The 20,252-nt window shown below is 36.3% G+C and overlaps 1 protein-coding gene across 4 annotated transcripts; it reads left to right on the plus strand.

The window, feature by feature from the left end:
• The first annotated feature begins 400 nt into the window (after positions 1 to 400).
• On the plus strand, positions 401 to 20,017 carry LOC105248220 (probable ubiquitin carboxyl-terminal hydrolase FAF-X). 4 transcript variants are annotated; one of them, XM_011252888.3, is made up of 30 exons: positions 401 to 522; positions 1,732 to 1,944; positions 2,023 to 2,287; positions 2,474 to 2,699; positions 2,787 to 2,921; positions 2,993 to 3,149; positions 3,220 to 3,543; positions 3,806 to 4,063; positions 4,148 to 4,246; positions 4,394 to 4,668; positions 4,794 to 4,995; positions 5,083 to 5,412; positions 5,544 to 5,878; positions 5,966 to 6,206; positions 6,285 to 6,422; positions 6,507 to 6,785; positions 6,857 to 8,610; positions 8,753 to 8,926; positions 8,994 to 9,135; positions 9,386 to 9,690; positions 9,762 to 10,012; positions 10,093 to 10,268; positions 10,342 to 10,538; positions 10,653 to 10,780; positions 10,863 to 11,029; positions 11,122 to 11,387; positions 11,470 to 11,699; positions 11,757 to 11,959; positions 12,041 to 12,390; positions 12,705 to 12,892. In XM_011252888.3, the coding sequence occupies exons 2-30, from the start codon at positions 1,879 to 1,881 to the stop codon at positions 12,850 to 12,852; spliced, it is 7,821 nt and encodes a 2,606-aa protein (XP_011251190.1). In that variant the 5' UTR covers positions 401 to 522; positions 1,732 to 1,878; the 3' UTR covers positions 12,853 to 12,892. The 4 variants fall into 4 exon arrangements, 2 of the variants coding, with proteins under 2 accessions (XP_011251190.1, XP_025263642.1); XM_025407857.1 differs by lacking the exon at positions 401 to 522 and adding an exon at positions 683 to 762; XR_003122660.1 differs by lacking the exon at positions 401 to 522 and adding an exon at positions 19,738 to 20,017 and having other exon boundaries at positions 1,879 to 1,944; positions 12,705 to 12,978.
• Positions 20,018 to 20,252: the final 235 nt, after the last annotated feature.

Here is a 20,252-nt window from a genome sequence, read left to right on the forward strand (position 1 = left end):
TAGAATTACTCTTCATACAAAGGAGTTAAAAGTAATGATTTTAATTATAAATTTTTTATTGTGTATATTTTTGCAAAAACGGAGTTATTTATATTTTGTTTTTTTTTTCTCCCCAATCGGGAAGAAATCTTTATACTGGCGCAGAAATGTACTTCGAAAAGCGTGCAAATATGAATCTTGATCTTATGTTGTATATATTTGCGATTTGCTTTAATTTGACGCGAAAAAAAATTTCGAGGCAATAACAAGTACAAATTTGCCGATCGTTCGTAATTCTTTTTGCGATTGGCGCGCGAAGGTTCTCACGGCCAGTCAGCAGCGACGGCGACGACGGACGACGGGCGATGGTGCGACGTGCGGTCCAATCGTAGCCGTTGCTCGTCACCCTGTCGTGCACGCACGTCGTCTCGGATGGCATCGCAGCGCCGCGACAGTCGTGTTTACAGATTTGCTAGTTGAGTTCCGTAACGTCACGTCAAAAAAGTGCAACACACGAATTTCTACAACGTTTACTATGTAAAGGTGCGTTCCCCGGCGATGGAAATACGACGCGCCGATCGTTCCCCGGTGCCGTGCGATCGTCGGCGCGGCTTGACGCCGCCCGCGGACGGTTATCGGGCCGAAATATCGGCGCTTTCGTTAATATACGGCAGTGCCAATCGTTAGGATAGTCGCCATTTTGTCCGGAGAGGTAGCCCGGTCGCGGCGAACGTGCAGCGAAAATAGGCGCTGCCTGGACCCGCGAGGATTATCGCGACTTGTGTAGGTAGCGGACCGCGTGATCGTCGTCGTCGGGCGTCTTCCGACGAGCGCGAGATCGACGTGTCTCGACGATGGTTCATCCCCCCGCGACGATCCGGGGTTCCAACGAGTCTTCCCCCGTTGTGTGCGAGCGCTCGCTCGTTTCGTTTGCTCTCGTTCTTGGTCGCGGGGTAGACTTTTCGTTCTTTGGTACGCGTGTCTTTGTCATCGGGACTCGATCGCCGGGACCTCTCGGCGAAGACGTGACGTCTGACCTGTCTCGGGCGACCGGCGCGGCGGCCGCTCCCCGTCGTCGCCGTCGTCGCCGTCGTCGCCGTCGTCGTCGTCCGCGACAACCGCGACCGCGGCTCGCCAACGATTGACAGCTCGCGCTGCGTGTCTACGATGCGGCGGTGACTCGAGATCGTAATCTTACGCGATCGCACGATCCTGAGAATATATACACCACTCGCTCCGCAACGCGGCAGGAGAGTTTCGCTCGTCTTGTCCGCCTCCTAAATCGCGTGACGCTACGTTAAAAATGTTGCTCGCCTTTATAATGCGCGTCGATGCACGAAATCCTAACGTGATCACGTTGTCGTGCGACATCCGCGGATGTATTCGGATACACTCGACCGACTATTATATCGAGGAATTTCACTGACTGCGATGGATACGTCGATTTATTGGCCGATCGCATCCGCGACTTTCTCTCTAGAAAATATGGACAATAATTATATTCGAATATGACTCGCGAATTTATCATCTTGCAAGCTGTCATTTTTGTTATAACTTGTGTTTGGAAAATACACATTTATGTATTTTTTGTTATTTTTTGTTAACGGCTGTGAAATTTGTAAATTTTTTTATGTTTGAATCTCGTAAGCTGAATTGTTGATGGCGCATGTGCGCTATACAGGATTCTGTTAATTATTTCTCAGTAAATTCTTAAGAGTGTAACGTTAAGATTGTACCCTCTCTTTGTTTCAGATAATGTAGGTATAGTTTATTAAAACAAGGCCTTTAGGATACAATTATATTTAATGTCAGTATATAAGCTGGATGCTTGTTATTGGTGGTGTAATCATTGGACCAAGAGATATTCAAACAATTAAGGTGTAAGAAAGGACGTGTAAAATGACGATTGCCACTAGGGGCCAGGGAGTTGGCATAGACCCTCCCGAAAGCCAGCAAAATACACAAGTATGTGTATAAATTATAAAATCATAATAGTTTAAAATACATATCGATTAAAATGTATGAAAAATCTGCCTCGTGTAGATGCACAGTCCACCAGGTCCGCAACAATTGGCTGACACCATGTCGGGACTTCAACTCACTGAGAATGTGGTACAAACAGAATGCAACAATGACGCTATTGCTACAGTGGAAGATAGCAGTCAGCTTCATGGAGAACCTGATTTTCCTATTTCCAAACTTAATATGCTTCATGAAAAGATATCTAGTCCACGATGGGTTGTACCAGTTCTACCCGAACAAGAATTAGAGTGCCTGTTACAAGCCAGTATCGAACTTTGTAAAAAAGGTAACATATATTGCTTATAAATTTTTCACAGATATTTATTTATTTATATATATTATATGTATTATTGTGTGTATTTCTACATCAATACATTAAATCATATAATAACATTTGTTTTTTGCTATATGGAGGATTAGGATTTTGTTTATAATAATTTTTTTATGCCCATTTGTGTTTGCTATATTGCAGGAATTGATGTACAAAGCGAAGCGTGTCAACGCTTTTTTCGAGAAGGTCTCACAATCTCATTTACTAAGATATTAACAGATGATGCGGTAAACAGTTGGAAATTAAATATTCACAATTGTATTAATGCTAATTGTGCACGTTTGGTGGAACTATGTGTCCTAAAATTAGATGAAGATTGGTTTCCTCTACTTGATTTATTGGCAATGGTTTTTAATCCTAGTAATAAGTAAGTATTTTGATAGTAAGATTCTTTTATCGATTACGAAATATGAATTTTAAATATGATTATACTTGTAAAAATTTATTTTTCTAGATTTCACACATTTAATGCAGTAAGAGCTTCTGAAACGGTTCCTCCTGGTAGCGATATTCCTGATGAGGAACTTTATGCTCGCCCACCACCCGATTCGCGTAGTCCTCGTGGTTGGCTGGTAGATCTTATAAACAGGTATATTTTTTATATACATATATACAAATGTGTGTTTTATACTTACAAATTGATATAAACCTTTATTGCAGATTCGGGAGTCTCAATGGATTTGAAATTTTGCTCTCTAGATTTCAGAGTGGACGTAATTTAACAGTGCCAGTTATTTATGCTTTAATCAGACCTTTTGGCTTATGTTATGAACTATTGACTGTTCATACAATAGTTAAATATTTGATGCCTATTGTTGTAAGCATTTCCTCTTCTTTTATTATTCATCACTTATTATACAAGTTTCAAAGAACATTGTTATGTATAGGAAATGGTACCTCTTATTTTGAATAACTTAACTGATGATGAGTTGAAAAAGGAGGCGAAAAACGAATCAAAAAACGACGCAATATCAGCCATAATCAAAGCCGCTAAATGCTTGGTGTCACGAGTACCTCATCAGGAAGAAATGATAAAGAACTTGGAAATACTGAGACTGAAAATGATATTGAGACTCTTACAAATTTCTTCTTTTAATGGGAAGATGAATGCTTTAAATGAAGTTAATAAAGTAATATCTAGTGTTAGTTATCATCAACATCGTAATACAATAGTGGAGGAGGAAGAATGGCTTACAGCAGAGCGTATGGCAGTAAGTTTTGTCTAAAACTCGACATAATACTATATATATAATTTTATGTCGAGTTATATATATAATTATATATATAATTGTATATCTCATATTAATATAATTATCTTATTATCTTATTTTAATATAATGATGCTTAAATTAAAGTAACGAATAAGTGTATCATATTAAATGCATATGTGTGTGAATATTTTGCCACATTATGAGTTTGACAGTTATATTATAAATTTTGTAAAGATTTATAAGGAGTATTTATTTGTGATAGAAATGGATTAAAGACAATGGTGTATTGGAAATTGTACTGAGAGATTCATTGCATCAGCCTCAATATGTCGAAAAACTGGAGAAAATTTTACGTTTTATTATAAAAGAACGTGCACTTACATTAGAAGACTTGGATGCTGTTTGGGCGGCTCAAGCCGGTAAACACGAGGCGATTGTGAAAAACGTTCATGATTTGTTAGCTAAATTAGCTTGGGATTTTAGTCCTGAACAACTTGACCATTTATTTGAGTGTTTTCAGGTATTTATCACAATAATGTAATGATACTCTATTACAAAATTTAAATTGCATAAAGTTTAACAATTAAATTTGCAATTTTTTTAGACAAGTTGGAGGACTGCTAATAAAAAACAACGGGAAAAATTATTAGAATTGATTAGGAGACTCGCGGAGGATGATAAGGATGGCGTTATGGCACATAAGGTGAGATGAATCTTAAGTTATATATATATATATATATATATATATATATATATATTTATATTTATATTTATATATTTTCATATATATATAGATATATAAATGTATCTCGGAGATTTTGAAATGCTTTTTTATTGTTATTACTACTAGGTGTTGACACTTTTTTGGACTTTGGCTCATTCTGATGAAGTCCCTACAGAAATTATGGATCAGGCGTTGAATGCTCATGTAAAGATTCTTGATTACTCATGTTCGCAAGAAAGAGACGCGCAGAAGACAATCTGGCTGGATAAGTGTGTTGAAGAATTGAAAAATGGCGATAAGTGGGCTCTTCCTGCATTAAAGCAAATTCGTGAAATATGTTGCCTTTATGAACCAAATCCCAATTTGGGTCATAGTCAACGTAGTCATCATTTGCATTACAGGTTTGATTTATATTACAGTTATGCATATATTATCTATATATGTAGATACAAATAGATAAGAGATAGCAAATATATGTATACATTGCATTTTTATATTAATTATGCTCTTAATTATTACTATATAGGCAAGAAGTAATTGAGCGTTTACAAAGCGAACATTCAGTAGTGATACTTGTAACAAATAGTTTAACAAATTATATGGATAAAGTGCGACAATTGGTAAAGGAAAATCCTGAAATCGATGCGAATACTTTTATGCCTGATGGTCGATACAATCACATTATGCAAGTGCAAGAAAGATTGAATTTTTTGCGTTTTCTTCTAAAGGTACATTCCAGATCTTGAAATAATAGATAAGAAAAAGAGAGAGCATAAATGTTAAAAACTACATTGGATAATGTATGAATTTTCCAGGATGGACAATTATGGTTATGCGCCGATCAAGCAGAGCAGATTTGGCAATGTTTAGCCGAACAAGGTGTATTTGTTTCGGATCGTGAGGCGTGCTTTAAATGGTTTTCCAAGCTTATGGGAGACGAGCCAGATCTAGATCCAGCAATAAACAAAGACTTTTTCCAAAATAATATACTGCAATTAGATCCGACATTACTTACAGAAAGCGGTATTAAATGTTACGAGAGATTTTTTAAAGCTGTAAATTCTAAGGAAGGAAAATTGAAACTGAAACGTAGAACATTTCTCATGGATGATGTGGATTTAATTGGGACTGATTATTTGTGGAGAGTATGTAACACTGTATTAGAATTTATATTTCTAACATTGATATTATAATTGTAAAGGATTTCCACATTTTTCCGTCTTATTTTTTGATTTATATATTTTTGTGTAACAGTGATAATCTTATTTATCTACAGGTAGTAACAAATAGTCCAGAGGAAATTGCAAACAGAGGTATAGAACTCTTAAAGGAAGTGAATACCAATTTAGGACCGCGACTACACTCGTCTGTTTTGGCATTTCATGAAACATATATAGCGGAATGTATGGACAGACTGAAAGCTCATTATGATACTGTGACTGTTTTAAGCAGAGTATATTTGGAGGGAAAAGATGAACGCGAAGAACAAATGACAAATAAAATTAAAATGGAAGCCATAAAAATGTGTCGCGTTATGAAAGTTTTGCAGGAATATATAAATGAATGCGATACAGCTTTCCCAGGGGAACGGAAAATATTACCATTGCATAGGTACAATTATAGTTGTATATAATGAGAATGTTTTCTGTTTGTCTTCAAACACATACAGCACAAATGCAGCATCTATTCCGATTACAGAGCAGCTCGTGGCAAGCATCTGTCACTTGTCATTCGTTTTGCGAGTCCCGGACGAAACGTCGATGACATAGATATCTTCACGCATAGTAATGACACATTAGCTTCATTGAGACGTCAGATATTACGTAGGATTAAAGCAAGCGGGACGAATGTGAAACTCGATTTATTTATTAATGGAGATTCGCTGGAACAGTCCGATGATAGGAAACTCCTTTCTCAGATTCCATTGAGGGACAAAATGGTGAATATTAGTAGAACACAAAGTTATTAAAAAGTTTAGTGTATAGAAAATGTGCGATTCACATGTTTTTTTGTGTAGTTGTTATCTGCAAAGCTAAGTCAAGTAAATAGCAATATGCCGAGCTCACCGGATAGTAGCTCTGATAGCTCTACTAGTTCCCCGCACCATCCATACGACGGGTTGAATGTAGAGGCAGAGAACAGTTTGCCCGGTGTGGTAAGTTTATTAATGTAAAATTTCTAAATTTAATTATTGCATCCCGCATTTTATATTCTTCTAATGGTGTAATTTCATTCTCAGGTTATGTCGCAGAGATCGCAATACGCGACATTCTTTTTTCAATTGGCAGATCTTGGCTGTTCGCTTCCACATTCGCAATTGCGTGATGGTGCGCGAAATCTCTTACAATTGGTGCCGCCAGATACCTATACTGTAACAAGATTACAATGGTTATTTGGTCATTACAAAGACGACGAAGCTTTACAGAACCCCTCTCAGTATCATTGTAACGAGCAGAATACGACGGTAGATTCTCTATTTTTTACTGCGAGTCCTAGCCAAGTTTTATACAATTTAGAGGTGAGCATGCGTGTTTTATAAATTTGTATCCTTTTGTTCTTGTCAATAACACAAACTTTTTTTACTTTTAGGTGTTGTATACTTTGTTAATGCCGGCTCTCGACCCTATGTCGGACAGAGCGTTTGAATTTCAATATAATTTCATAAAAAGTGGCGAAGCGGGCGTTATCCTCGATATGCTAACCAAAAACAAATTTTTACCAAATGCGGATGAAACTACGAAACGCTCGGCGTATCTAACGGTGCTGAGACTGTGTAAACTGCTTTTGACAGTGATGGGTAATGTGATGGCTTGCGTGATGGACGAGGTTCAACAAACTGGAACTCCGGAGAATCACGATAATCACGTTAACAATCGCGGTCGAGTAGCGGTACTGAAACAGGCTCTTCAGAGTGTACCGAATCAAAGTACCGAGTACATGTTGAGAAGCGTAGCGGCTAAACTGGCGCAACCTCTGTCCCATCGAATGCTGTCTGGCGGGCCAGAAGCCGATCGATGTCGGCAGCTCTTTGTGCAGGCCCTTTCGTGGGAATTACCGGATGTGGCTACTATACGTGCCATAATTAGATTAGCGTGGGCCGCATCCACGGGTAACTTGAACAACATTAACGCATCGAACGAGATTCTTCACTCGACGCACGAGATCAATCAGAAAGAACAGAGAAATCCCGATAATAACGATGTTCTTGTGTGTAAGGAAGCGCTTGAAGTACTGACAATCGCCCTTGTGTTGAATCCATCGGCGTTAGAAACATTATCGCGTGACAAAATATGGCATACCTTCCTGATAGACTTGGTGCTACTTAGTACGTCGAGGGCCATTAGAATTGCCGCTGGCGAACAGTTTTTTCTTATCTCGACATGGTGCAGTGGCGGACATCAGACACTATTAGTCACCATAACTCTTCTCTTCGCCGTTTTAAATACCATCGTTACGGAAAACGCGAAACAGAGTCATGAATATTTTCAGCTTTTGTGCCGACTATTGAACTTTACGCATATGTCAGGTTGTTCTTTGGCAACCGCGGAAACGTTATTAAACGTAGAAATTGCCTGGTTGAAGAAAGTTCGGGACAATATGAAAGAAACTGGAGAAACTCAGGTAGACGAAGCCTTACTCGAGGGTCACCTCGGTCTAACCAAGGAACTGCTGGCCTTTTTGCCACCTCACCAAAAATATGAGATCGGCTCCGACGAAAAGCACGGAATTAACTTGATCAAGGAGTTGGTCGAAGACTTTGTGTTCCCTGCGTCTCGCCTGATGCTGCAGCTTCGTAGTACTGGCGAATTGAGCCCATCGCAAGCGTGTCCGGTTTGCAGCACTCCTCAATCGACTAGCGCCGCGTTCGACTTGCTCGTAGGTCTTTGCGTAGGCTGTGTACCCAACATGAAACTTCTAGTCACAATGCTCACCGACATGTTCTACTCCGAGAAGGACGAACCGTTAGCAGAATGGGATTATTTACCGCCTGTGGGACATAGGCCACTTAAAGGCTTCGTAGGCTTGAAGAATGCGGGAGCAACTTGCTACATGAATTCAGTATTACAGCAATTGTACATGGTGGAGAGTATTAGAGTCGGACTTTTGGCAGCGGAGGGCGCGGCGACTGATTTAAATGAGGATTTCTCGGGCGAGGAGAGGATTGAAGGGGAGCAAACAATCGAGACGAACGACAATGATACGAATGAAGAAAAATGCGGTGCCGATGAATCTAGAAAAGAATATAATATCGGTATTTTAAAACAAGTACAAGCGATATTTGGTCACTTGGCTTATAGCAAATTACAATATTACATACCTAGAGGATTATGGAAGCATTTCAAGTAAGAATAAATACAATTTATTTTTACAGATTAAAAGTAAAATTAACATAATGCCTTGCATCTATTACAAATGTAGTTTTACAAATTTTGATGCATTTCATATGTGCGTTAAATGGTTAATAAGAAAATTTGATCTTTATAGGCTTCAAGGAGAACCTGTAAATCTTAGAGAACAACAGGACGCGGTAGAATTTTTCATGAGTCTGGTAGAGAGTTTAGACGAGGCATTGAAAGCCTTGGGACACGAGCAGATAATGGGCAAGATTCTTGGTGGCTCGTATAGCGACCAGAAAATCTGCAAAGGTTGCCCTCATAGGTACCTTTTTAGTTCTTACATTTTGCTTTCTTCGGTAAACTGTAATACCACATTACATTTTCTTCAGATATTCCAAAGAGGAACCATTCAGCGTGATAAGTGTGGACATACGGAATCATAGTAATTTATTGGATTCTCTTGAGCAATACGTAAAGGGTGAATTGCTAGAAGGTGCAGACGCCTATCATTGTGATAAGTGTAACAAAAAAGTATGATTCTGTGCGATAATATTTCTTCTCACGAAAATAAAAATAATATATAAATAATATATAAAAGATCCTTTGAAAGTAAATTAATGAAAATAATTTGTTCAAAAAGAGATATAATAATATGATAATTTATCAACAATAAGGAATATTATATTATAAAGCACAAACAACGGATCTTTTATACTTAAAAGCAAGCCAAAGGCAAGGTTTAACTCGATGAAATATGATATATTTTGTGTTTTATGCTTAGGTCGTAACAGTGAAAAGGTTGTGCGTAAAAAAACTGCCACCCATCTTAGCGATTCAATTGAAAAGATTCGAATATGATTTTGAACGCGTATGCGCCATAAAATTCAACGATTATTTCGAGTTTCCGCGAGATCTGGATATGGAACCTTATACTGTTTCTGGTTTAGCCAAACTGGAGGGAGAAGTCATAGATTGTGATTATGAGGAATCTGTGAAAGGAACATGCACGAAATATCAATTAACTGGCATAGTGGTTCATAGTGGTCAGGCTAGCGGTGGCCATTACTACTCTTACATCCTGCATAGGTATTATAAATATGCGAAATACATATGTACGTGTAATAGACAAAGAAAGACTATGTTCAATAATTTTGCAGGTTAAACGATGGTACTGCCAAGTGGTACAAGTTCGATGATGGCGATGTGACGGAATGTAAAATGGAGGAGGAGGAAGAAATGAAATCTCAATGTTTCGGCGGTGATTATTTAGGAGAAGTGTTTGATCATATGCTCAAGCGGATGAGTTACCGCAAACAGAAACGATGGTGGAACGCATACATGTTATTTTATACAAGACTAGATGTAGAAGAGAATTCTCTAATGAAGAGTGTAAATGAATTGTCATTGTGTAAGTAATCGATAGAGATCTCTATAAGATTGATCTCTCAACTACCGTATCGTCTTTTTTATCGCGATATTTCTCTTCAGATACGAAACTAGGAGTTATGAAAATGCCACCGGCAATAGAATATAGCGTGCGGAAGCAGAATATAAAATTTATGCATCATCGAAATCAATTTAGTGCCGAATACTTTCAATTTATCAAAAAATTGGTATTCTGTAATCCACATAATATTAACAGACAGAATCTGAATGAGAAACTTGTAAGTATATGGACGCATATATACATTTTCTTAACGGATTTCTTTATTTAATAATCATCATATTCGCTTTTAGAGTCCCGATGCGGAAGAACTTGCGATGCTGTCGATTCAGTTAGCATCGAGATTTCTCTTCTATACAGGTTTTCACACTAAAAAAACATTACGCGGAACGGCGACAGATTGGTATGACATTATATGCCATCATTTGCGAAGCACTAAATCAGTGCGTTCTTGGTTCGCCAATGAAGTATTATTTAATCATCCGCATAGGTAATTCAACAGATTTTTCTAAATACATAATATACACAGAAAGATAGGGAGAAAAAGAAAATGAAAGGAAAACATTTGGATTTTAATAATATTAATAATTTGTTATCCATATAGATTTTGTGAATACCTCTTGAGTTGCCCGAGTACGGAAGTACGCACTGCTTTTCTCAAGATTTTGGTATTCCTTGCACACGTTTCTCTACAGGATGGCCCATGCGCTCCACCTAGCCTAAATGCACCGAGTGAGTACTGAAACAGAAGTGATAAATACACCACTTTATACGCTTTTTTAATAATTTGTGAACATGGTTTTTTTTTTGTTAGCTATACTCTTGGATCCGGTAGCAACCCTCAGCGATCATCTGTTACACGCGGTACTATCGTTACTGCACCGCGAAATTTCAGATCACGGGCGTCATCTTCCTCATTATTTTTCCCTCTTTCACGCCTACGCTTCACTCGGCCTTGCCGAGAAGGCGCAATTGCTTAAGGTAAAAAAAAATTATAGATATTAGGTGTATAAACCACACACATATTGATATTATTAGCGCGAATGTGTATTTAATTTTAAAATTAATTGCAGCTGAATGTCCCAGTTACATTCATGTTGGTTGCCATTGATGAAGGACCGGGTCCTACTATAAAGTATCAGTATCCCGAATTGACTAAATTGCATCAAGTGGTAAGCATGTTGATACGGTGCTGCGATGTGTCGTCGAAAGCGCATTCGAGTCAGACGCAAACCCGTGCAGAACCCTTACCAAATCCGTACGGAGATCCCGCGTGTCAATCAGAATATCTTATGCCCATCCAACCGCAAGCAGCTGATATATTATTTGTCCGTACTAGGTGAGAATTCGTATTTTTAATAGCGAAAAAAATATATGAAATTTTTGTACAACTGTATGCACTTGTTCTGTCCTGGTAACAGTTACATCAAAAAATTGATCGAAGACGCTAATGTGACTGAAGACACTATCAAATTATTGCAATATTGTTGTTGGGAGAATCCACACTTATCGCGAACGGTGCTTAGTGAACTACTGTGGCAAATAGGTTTTGCATATACTCATGAGTTGAGGCATCACACAGATCTGCTACTTACGATATTATTAATGGAAGATTCGTGGCAGACACATCGCGTGCACAATGCGCTCAAGGGTAAGTTTGTTCTTTTGCGTGAAATATTAAAGTTAGTAACACCAAAACTTTTTTCAGGAGTTCCTGATGAGCGAGAAGGTTTATTCGAAACGATCCAAAGAAGTAAAAACCATTATCAAAAGAGGGCTTACCAATGTATTAAATGCATGGTACAACTTTTTAGTAAATGTAGACCTGCCCATCAGCTTTTACATCATAGTCCAGAACTAAAAAGAAAATGGAGTCATGCCATAGATTGGCTCCATGACGAACTCGACAAAGTATGTGACGCGAAAATTAAATAGTAGTTTAATATATAATATTATTTAGATAATTACAAAAATCGAATAAATTATTTTCAGAGACCATATGCCTCCACGGCGCCTTATACACATGCGTACAATAACTGGTCTCCGCCAGCACAATCCAATGATTCTGCGAATGGGTATGTCCTGGAACGTAGCAATAGCGCCAGAAAGACATTGGAGCGAGCGTGCGAATTATGTCCCGATGATGAGCCAGAAGTTGAAGACACGAGCGAGGATTGCGCGGAAGAATCTGATAAATGTGTGTTGCAGAATATCAATTCATATAGAATGAATATTTTTCCCGAAGCAAAATATTCCGAATCAACAAAACATTCATTCCATTCAACAAAATATTCATCATTTAAAAGGCGTAATAACAGAGCCTTAGGATGGGCATCTATGGAGTAAGTTGTATAAGTATAATATAAACACTTATACACGCACACAGCAGAAATTTTTACCAGATCCATCCTGTATAATAAATAAATATATATATATATATATATATATATATATATATATACATATAATAAGGGAGTAATAAATAGAAAATACTTTATTTACATATATAAATTTCTCTATATATATTATACAAAAATATTTAAAGAATTTATCAATGAGAATGCCTTGAATTTTATCTAACAGCTTTAATTTTTATAAACAATATCGTTATTTTTTATGAGACGCAAATTTACAATTGCTTGTTTTCTTTTTATAGTTATCCCGATTTTACCGTAATTCAACAAATGCAAGAAGAACAACAGCCCCAACCAGGACCTTCTCCAGTACACACACCCCACTTAGCGCTTCAAATGCATAATCCGCAAAACTGTGAGTCGTCACAAAATACCAGTCAGGATCCATAATGAATGTTGAACACTGATGTTCTACCAAGTTGCTGCCTCAGTGAAATGATTTCAGAATACTTAGATATTATAACTGCGCCAGAAGCTTGGTGGCGAACAGTAGCAGCATATGTACAGATATAACAAGTGAGGGTTTGTCTTTTTTTAGTGACCTTTAATAAATTCGTGCTAATCTCTTAGTTTCATTGTGGGTAGTTATTTTGATAATGTGACGCGCTATAAATGTTCGAATCGCAAATGAAGAAACGAAATGGGAAACGATTCTGACTGAGAACTGAATTAACGCATGCTGGTTGAGGCAATCAATTCTCAACAAGGTTTTTTCCTCCTTAATCTTGACATTGTTCATCATTCTGTTTGTGTCTCCCGACAACTGTTTGGCTTCCAATTCTAGAAGTGACGATTTGACAAAGGAAAAGAAATATATAAAGATGCGCGCGCTTTCTCTCACTCTCTCTCTTTCTCTTTCTCTCTCTCTTTGAGGGAGTTTGATAAAACTACAGTACAGCTAAGAGTTTTATTAAAACTACAGCTAAGAGTTTCATTTGCCTCGATTAATGCATGTCGATTCAAGCTTAATGAATACCATAAGATTGTATAAATGTATAGCATAGTGTTACGAATCCCATTCTCTGCCGATTAGAAAACAAGAGTATAAACCATAATTTTCCGTATGCCTATGTAAATTTGTTATTAATACAAAGAAAAGTTGAAATAGAACTTTCTAATGATCGAAAGATACAATTACAAAAAAATAAAAAAGAGAGAAACGAGCTAGTATATTCTCATCTTATTCAAAGAAAGCACAGTTTTCACGAAGCTATGCTCTAACATATGTATGTATGTGTATACATATATATATGCATATATACATATATTTTGTATGTATGTATGTATGTATGTATGTATTTATGTGCATATAGTTATGTGCTATATATGTATAACATAGCTTTTGCTATTTAATCTTTTAATAACAATAAAAGAATTCTTCTTGTACTTAACAAACTCGAGCATTCTGGAAGAAAGACACTTATCTGGCGGCCTGCCGTGCTGCTAAAATTTCAACAAATGCCAATGATGCCTCCTGTTGTGCTTTCTTTCAGTTCGACCGATTTGAAAGAGTTGTGCCTTCGACATTGTGCGACTCCATTGTACTTTTAGGTAGATATTTAAGAATCAAGTTGTTGCTTCAAATTTAATTGCTTATACTTCGCTTGTTGAGTTGACTATGAAAAAGAAAGGGGAAAAAAAACTAGAAGTTTATCAGGAAATTTGCGTGAGACTCGATATAATATTTATCGAGAGATTAATGCAATCGTTAAAACGTATTTCAGAACCTGAAACGTAATTGCTGCGGGCCATTTTAATTTATCATGACGCACGCATATACGTTAATAAATACGATATCGAGTTATCCAAAGGATAATCGTTTAAGAATGAAAACATTGTCCTAATTCGCAGCGCAAATTTTTACGAAGAAAAGGAATTGAAAAAACCCGTGACGCAAGTAATAAAACGCAAAGAGGATATGGAGCAAACAAATAGCTAGTTTGTATCGTTGTATGGTACGACCTATATCGTTGATAGGACGATGTGATCTTTTCGCAAAAATTGCGAAAATGATCATCATTTTGATAAAATCGTCCGGCATACTACAAGAGTAACAGAAAAGTATTCTACGAGAAAGAATAAGAAATATAAACACACGGAGAACGACAAAGTGACGAACGATCTTTGAATTTATCAACTGGCCATTGCTCTGACTTATTGAATAAAGAAAGGAACGTGTGTGTGTATTATATATAGAATATTATAAAAATAATCTTAAAAGAAGAAAAAAAGAGAATTAAAATCACATGTAACGTGGAAATAAACAAGCAGTGTGTATAATAAGATTTCGTGCGAAAAACCAACGACTATGTCAAGACACCAGGAAATAATGAAACGTATTGATTATTATTGTTCGTATTTATCGAATAACCGAGTTAAACACAGTGTACCAAATTATATAATAGCTTCTATTAGTTAAAAATAATAATGGTACCTAATCTTACTCAGACATGTACATATATAGACATTACACAGACAACCGCTTTTTATATGTGATAAAAAAATTATTATATTCCTATTATATATACATTGAGATTTAAAAAAAACGCTATTGTAAATCCTGGTTTTTGTACACAGACTGTATGCTAAGTTCAATTTTGTTAACACGAGATGTAGTCTAATTATTTAATATTTAATTTTATCCCTGCTAAATAATAAGCGAGTATAATATCGTGTATAAAAGATATTTCATTTTCTTCTTTTTTTTTTAATTATTCGAGAGATTCACAAAAACTGGAAGTGTCATGATACTAGTGTCATTTATCTTATGCGTGGTAATAGAAATAAGGGAGACAAGCTGTGTACGATAGCCGAGCGCGTATTATATACGTAATATAAGATCGGAATCGTCGTTTTTTTGCCATCAGATGAGATAGCGCTCGGCGTTGTAATATAAAAAAAAAGAAGGAGGAAGAGAGATACGCAAGGGACAGTAGAGATTGCGACGGAATGTCATTTTCCTGCGTACATATATCATTTAAGATTAGTGTAATTTCACTGAATATAGATTTCGAGGATGCTACAGACACAAAGCGAAAAATCGCCTCTTGTATTTTTGCGAAAATAATGAAACGTATTTATATTGGAAATTTGAACTCACCGAAATTATACTGATTCCTACAATGCTTGTGTACGTAATAAAGTAAAGGGAGGAGAGGAACGAAAGAAAGGATTGTGCACCAATTTTATGGTATGCGTGATCCCATCTCGCAGATATAATTGACGAAGCATAAAATTTATTAATTACGTTATTGTTCATATGTGTATTAACACGGCGCACTGTGACTTTACGTTCGTTTTCGAGAGTCATCGGATAAAAGTCAAAAAGTTCAAAGGCAAATGCGTGGATTGAGCCGAAGACTAATGGAAGAATAGTGTGGTCGTTGTTTTTAAGACCACGCGTTTGCTCGTATAAAGCTAATTTTCATAAACAGAAAAAAAAACAAAGAATCTGTCTCATCGACGTTTCTTTAGTTTTAGTTTTAAAGGTAATTTTATTTGTATTTAGCGCGAATAACGCTCTAGTCAATAAAATTACAAATAAAGAAAAAGATTTAGTAATTTCATTCACATTTAATATCATCTGTGGGATGTTCGCGAAGCGTCCTATAAGATTAGTAAGAAAAATAAAATTAACACCGCGAAAAAAAATTATACTCTGTCGTCATTGTCATTAATTTTTTCATTAACGTACTGAACCGCGAACGTTTCTGCAGATTTTGATGCGTTCTCTGTATTTTCTCATTTGCCTTTGACATGTGAGCGACTCGTCATTTGTAAACTACCTCGACTACTTGCAAGCAGTCAATATATATTTACGCTATGCTTTGTTTTAGCAATACCGCTTTGTGGAAGAGACACGATCGCGAGCGCTGGTGCATTGAGTGCACTTTCTTTTCTCAATTCATTCTGTTGAAAAATATTTCCATATTAAAATCTATTCGAACAGAATTTGTTTAAATTTTTTCGTCATATTTAATAAAATTCCATTTGAATGTTTTAAAGAAAATAAAAAGGGACATGTCATTTTCTTTTGGACATTAAACATTGAACAATATTACTTTATGCACTAGCGTGATCGTTCGAATCGTCATAATATCGCTTACGAAACTATTTAATTAGTTACCATCTAAGGAACACGAATTTGTCAAACAGCGTTGGTCACGAGATTGCGTTCAGGCTAATGATTAGAATTCACTGAAGTGATACGGGTTTTAAACTTAGACATGAATCCTGATGCACGATCCTCGGGTCAGTCTGTGTTTCGTAAACATAATCCTTACCAAAGTTAAATACGAGATGCATATGTTTTCGCACTTTTATTCGCATGCTGTACATTTAACATTTGCATAAACATCTTTTTATACGCTCGTAGATTTTTTAAAGACGAGTGCAGATCATGATTGCGCTTTCAACTGAAAATACGTTAATTAATTTATCTCTTTCGTTGCATTTAATAAATGCTAAGTATTTTTATTCCAAGCTGTTTTTGATCGTGTATCTTTGAAAGTTTTAAGAGCGAAAGGAAAGTAAAACAAAAACTTACATCGAAAAGAGAAAAACTTTAATCAAGATTACACAATATTCTCAAAATGAGAGGAGCTCTAAAAAAGGGCTGGTTGATTTGATCACACATATATACACACACAATATTCCCAACTATATATATATATCTTTTTTTATCCAAAAGTTCCATTTAATATCATCAATTTTGAAATATATGATCAAAATATATCTCCTATTTTGAGGCGATTGTGTTCTATTAATGCGTGAAATATTACACAATTTATGTTCGTGCATATATATGTGTAACAGGTTTGTCCCGTTGCATGTGTGTGTCTCTAGTTTCTACGCTTTCTTCACACGATACCAAATACGCATAATGTGTTTTTGAAGAAAGAGAATGAGTGAGAGAATGAATGAAAGCGAGAGAGAAAGAGAGAGATGAAGAGAGATACAATAAAAGTGTAGAAACATGTGCGACACGAATAAAAAAATTAAACCGAATAATTTATTGTCTCGGACTCTCTTTTGAGTTTGAATCGTGTCATGGCGAAAGAGTTAAAGAGTAAAATCTACGTGAATCGAGCGTGCAATTAATATAAATGCCATTGCGCTATTATTTTCACCGTAGCATCAATTAATCGCGATACGATAAAGAGCTAGGGAAATAATTATCTATTATACATGGTATACATTAAGAAGCTTCTAGTTTCCGTATACTGTTATTTAACATTTGCCCCAGCGAAACTTTGGAAATTGTCATTCCGTTCAATTTAATACTACGTGAAACCTGAATTAGACGCAAAATATATAAGAAAAATGATAATGTGTATACAGAACGTGATTATTAAGATGGAACGCTTTCATTGAAGGGACGCCAATAACCGATAAACAATTTCGACGGCACGTTAATAATGCTAGATTTAACAGAAAGGAAAAAAGGCCCGATTCGAAGCCTCCACTTATGATATGACATTTATAATATTGGAATTTGGTTGGATAGATGTTAGCAATTAAAGAGAGAATTTTTGCGCTTAGACAAGATACGGGAGGACAAATGCACATAAATGTAAGGAATTATGCAGGATTATTAACGTGTTTACTGTCCACACGACACACGAACGTGTCCTGTGAATATGTCATATGGACGCATACGATTCATGGACGTATCGCTGATAATGTTACCTATACGTTTATGATCACGTATGTATTATTAATCAATCTCCGAAATAAAAACCTTTTTTAGTCAAATACAAAACTCAAGATAGAGACTGTGTGATTGGTATTCGAGTAAAAAAAACATAATGAATGCGGTGGGCTGTGTAGAGAGCTAAAATAGATGGACAGTAAATGTGTTAAGGATACGTCGCGTGCGATAGCGAGAATGACAATGCTATCAAAACTTAAGAAAATGAAGTAAATGTAAAATTAACGCAGATAGTCGCAAAGTCGCCGGAGAATGTCCACTACACTTTTGGACGTTTTTCAAACGTCTCTTGGACGATTTTTGGACTTCTGTGTTGTTTAGGATGTTAAAGTAAAGACAGAATACGCTGACAGGCAATGCGATTTTCGATCGTTTTCGAATCGACTCATTTCCCATCCGATTTATTTGTAACAGATGAGAGAAATATAGCATAAACAGATCGAGAAAAATGTGAAAAGGAAAGATCTGTTAATTTGCGAACTTTCGGCTCGAGTACCTATACAATAATAAATAAATATCACGGATAAATATAGGTCAATGTATTTCGACGAAAGAAATTTCACGCACTGTTAGTTTAAATTGTTGTAATAGAAAACACGAAGAAAAATGACAAGACTTTTCGAAACAATTTTCGCGACAGATTTTTAAGGAGGAGATGAACGTTGCAAGCGTATGCATAAAAAAAATTTTTATTCACATATATTATTTACATACATTATTCTTATGATGAAAAAAAATAACATTGTTTAAAATTATTACCATCACATATTCAATTTAATTTTACTAATTTCGATATTTTTTTTTTTATACAAGAACGTTATTTACGAGATAATCAGATACATTCGTGTGTATTACGAATATTTTTGTTGGATTCTTCATTTCGTCAAAAATTATCAGCCGTTTTGCGATACAAAAAAAACGAACCGGGTGAAGAAATTAGGAAGTTCACGTTCTTGCTCATAATTTTGTCTTTCGCGTATTTCCCGGATACTCGATCGAGAGGCTTGTCCTTTTAGAACTACAGGACAACGCGAACAATACAAAAATCCAAAAGACGTCCGGAAAACGTCTGAAGGACGTGTAAGAAAGGAATACTAGGATTCAAGTGTATCTCACAAAATATTATAGGATTTAATAGATCCGACAATATTAAGATCGCAGGAATTATCGGTCCTTTAGACGTCTTACCGAGGATGCCTTCTTCTAGTTCGTGTTGTTTGATAGGCGAGAATAAAACGAAGAGATAGATTTGTCTCGTTGAGATGAATCTCTGCGAGACCGGAAGCCCCAAGTGAAAGAACAGAAGCGCTCAGGTCACCCTACGCGCTACATATCCATAAAAAAAAAAGAAAATGGCGCATTTATGCAGGCATTTTTCATTTAAACTCGTCTTATCGAGCTCGTAAACAACTCGCCAACCGATCCTGCGACCCTTCTCACGCCGCCGACCCGCGCGATTATTTATGGTCCCTCGCAGACTCTCTCTTTCGATATACATATATATATATATACATATACATATAAATATAAGTATAATTATTAAGATTGTGTATATTCTTAATTAGATGCTGGCGTGCGCGCGTGGTCGCTGGGTGACTTCAAATGAAAAAAAAAAATGCACATACACACGGCATATATAAACACACGTATGTACACACACACGTAAATACATGAACACGGGGGGTTGCGGGCGACGGTTTGCCAATTTTCGCGGGGAGCTTTCACGAACGAGCAATACCCGCACGTGTGTCCTGCGTGTTACGCAGTAAGGAGACCTCTGCTGCCTGCGGAATCTTTTGTGTATTATTTCTAACAGAATGTAATAAAGTAAAGTTTAAACAGAGATATGCGATGGCTGCGTTTCATTCTCCTTCCTCTTTTTCTTCGAATTTTCTTATTTTATAAATATATTATATTGATATATATAAGTATTAAAATATAGTATCAATGTGAAACTGCAAGTTTCTATTTCGTAATATTATAAATTTCGATGACAAGTTGTAATTGGGAATGATCAAGCTTAATAAATTGTTCATATTAAGACGCATACGTGACGTATAATATTAGATAGTTTTATATT

This window comes from Camponotus floridanus, unplaced genomic scaffold (genome assembly GCF_003227725.1).
Source record: "Camponotus floridanus strain SB8 unplaced genomic scaffold, Cflo_v7.5 scaffold19, whole genome shotgun sequence".
NCBI classification, from domain to species: Eukaryota; Metazoa; Arthropoda; class Insecta; order Hymenoptera; family Formicidae; genus Camponotus; species Camponotus floridanus.

Excerpts from the sequence above, each read along its gene's own strand:
- LOC105248220 (XM_011252888.3), top strand. The coding sequence starts at position 1,879 with ATGACGATTGCCACTAGGGGCCAGGGAGTTGGCATAGACCCTCCCGAA. Across the intron at positions 9,136-9,385 it reads GTGATAAGTGTAACAAAAAA|GTCGTAACAGTGAAAAGGTT; the intron begins GTATGATTCTGT and ends TTTTATGCTTAG. Across the intron at positions 10,781-10,862 it reads ACCTAGCCTAAATGCACCGA|CTATACTCTTGGATCCGGTA; the intron begins GTGAGTACTGAA and ends TTTTTTTGTTAG.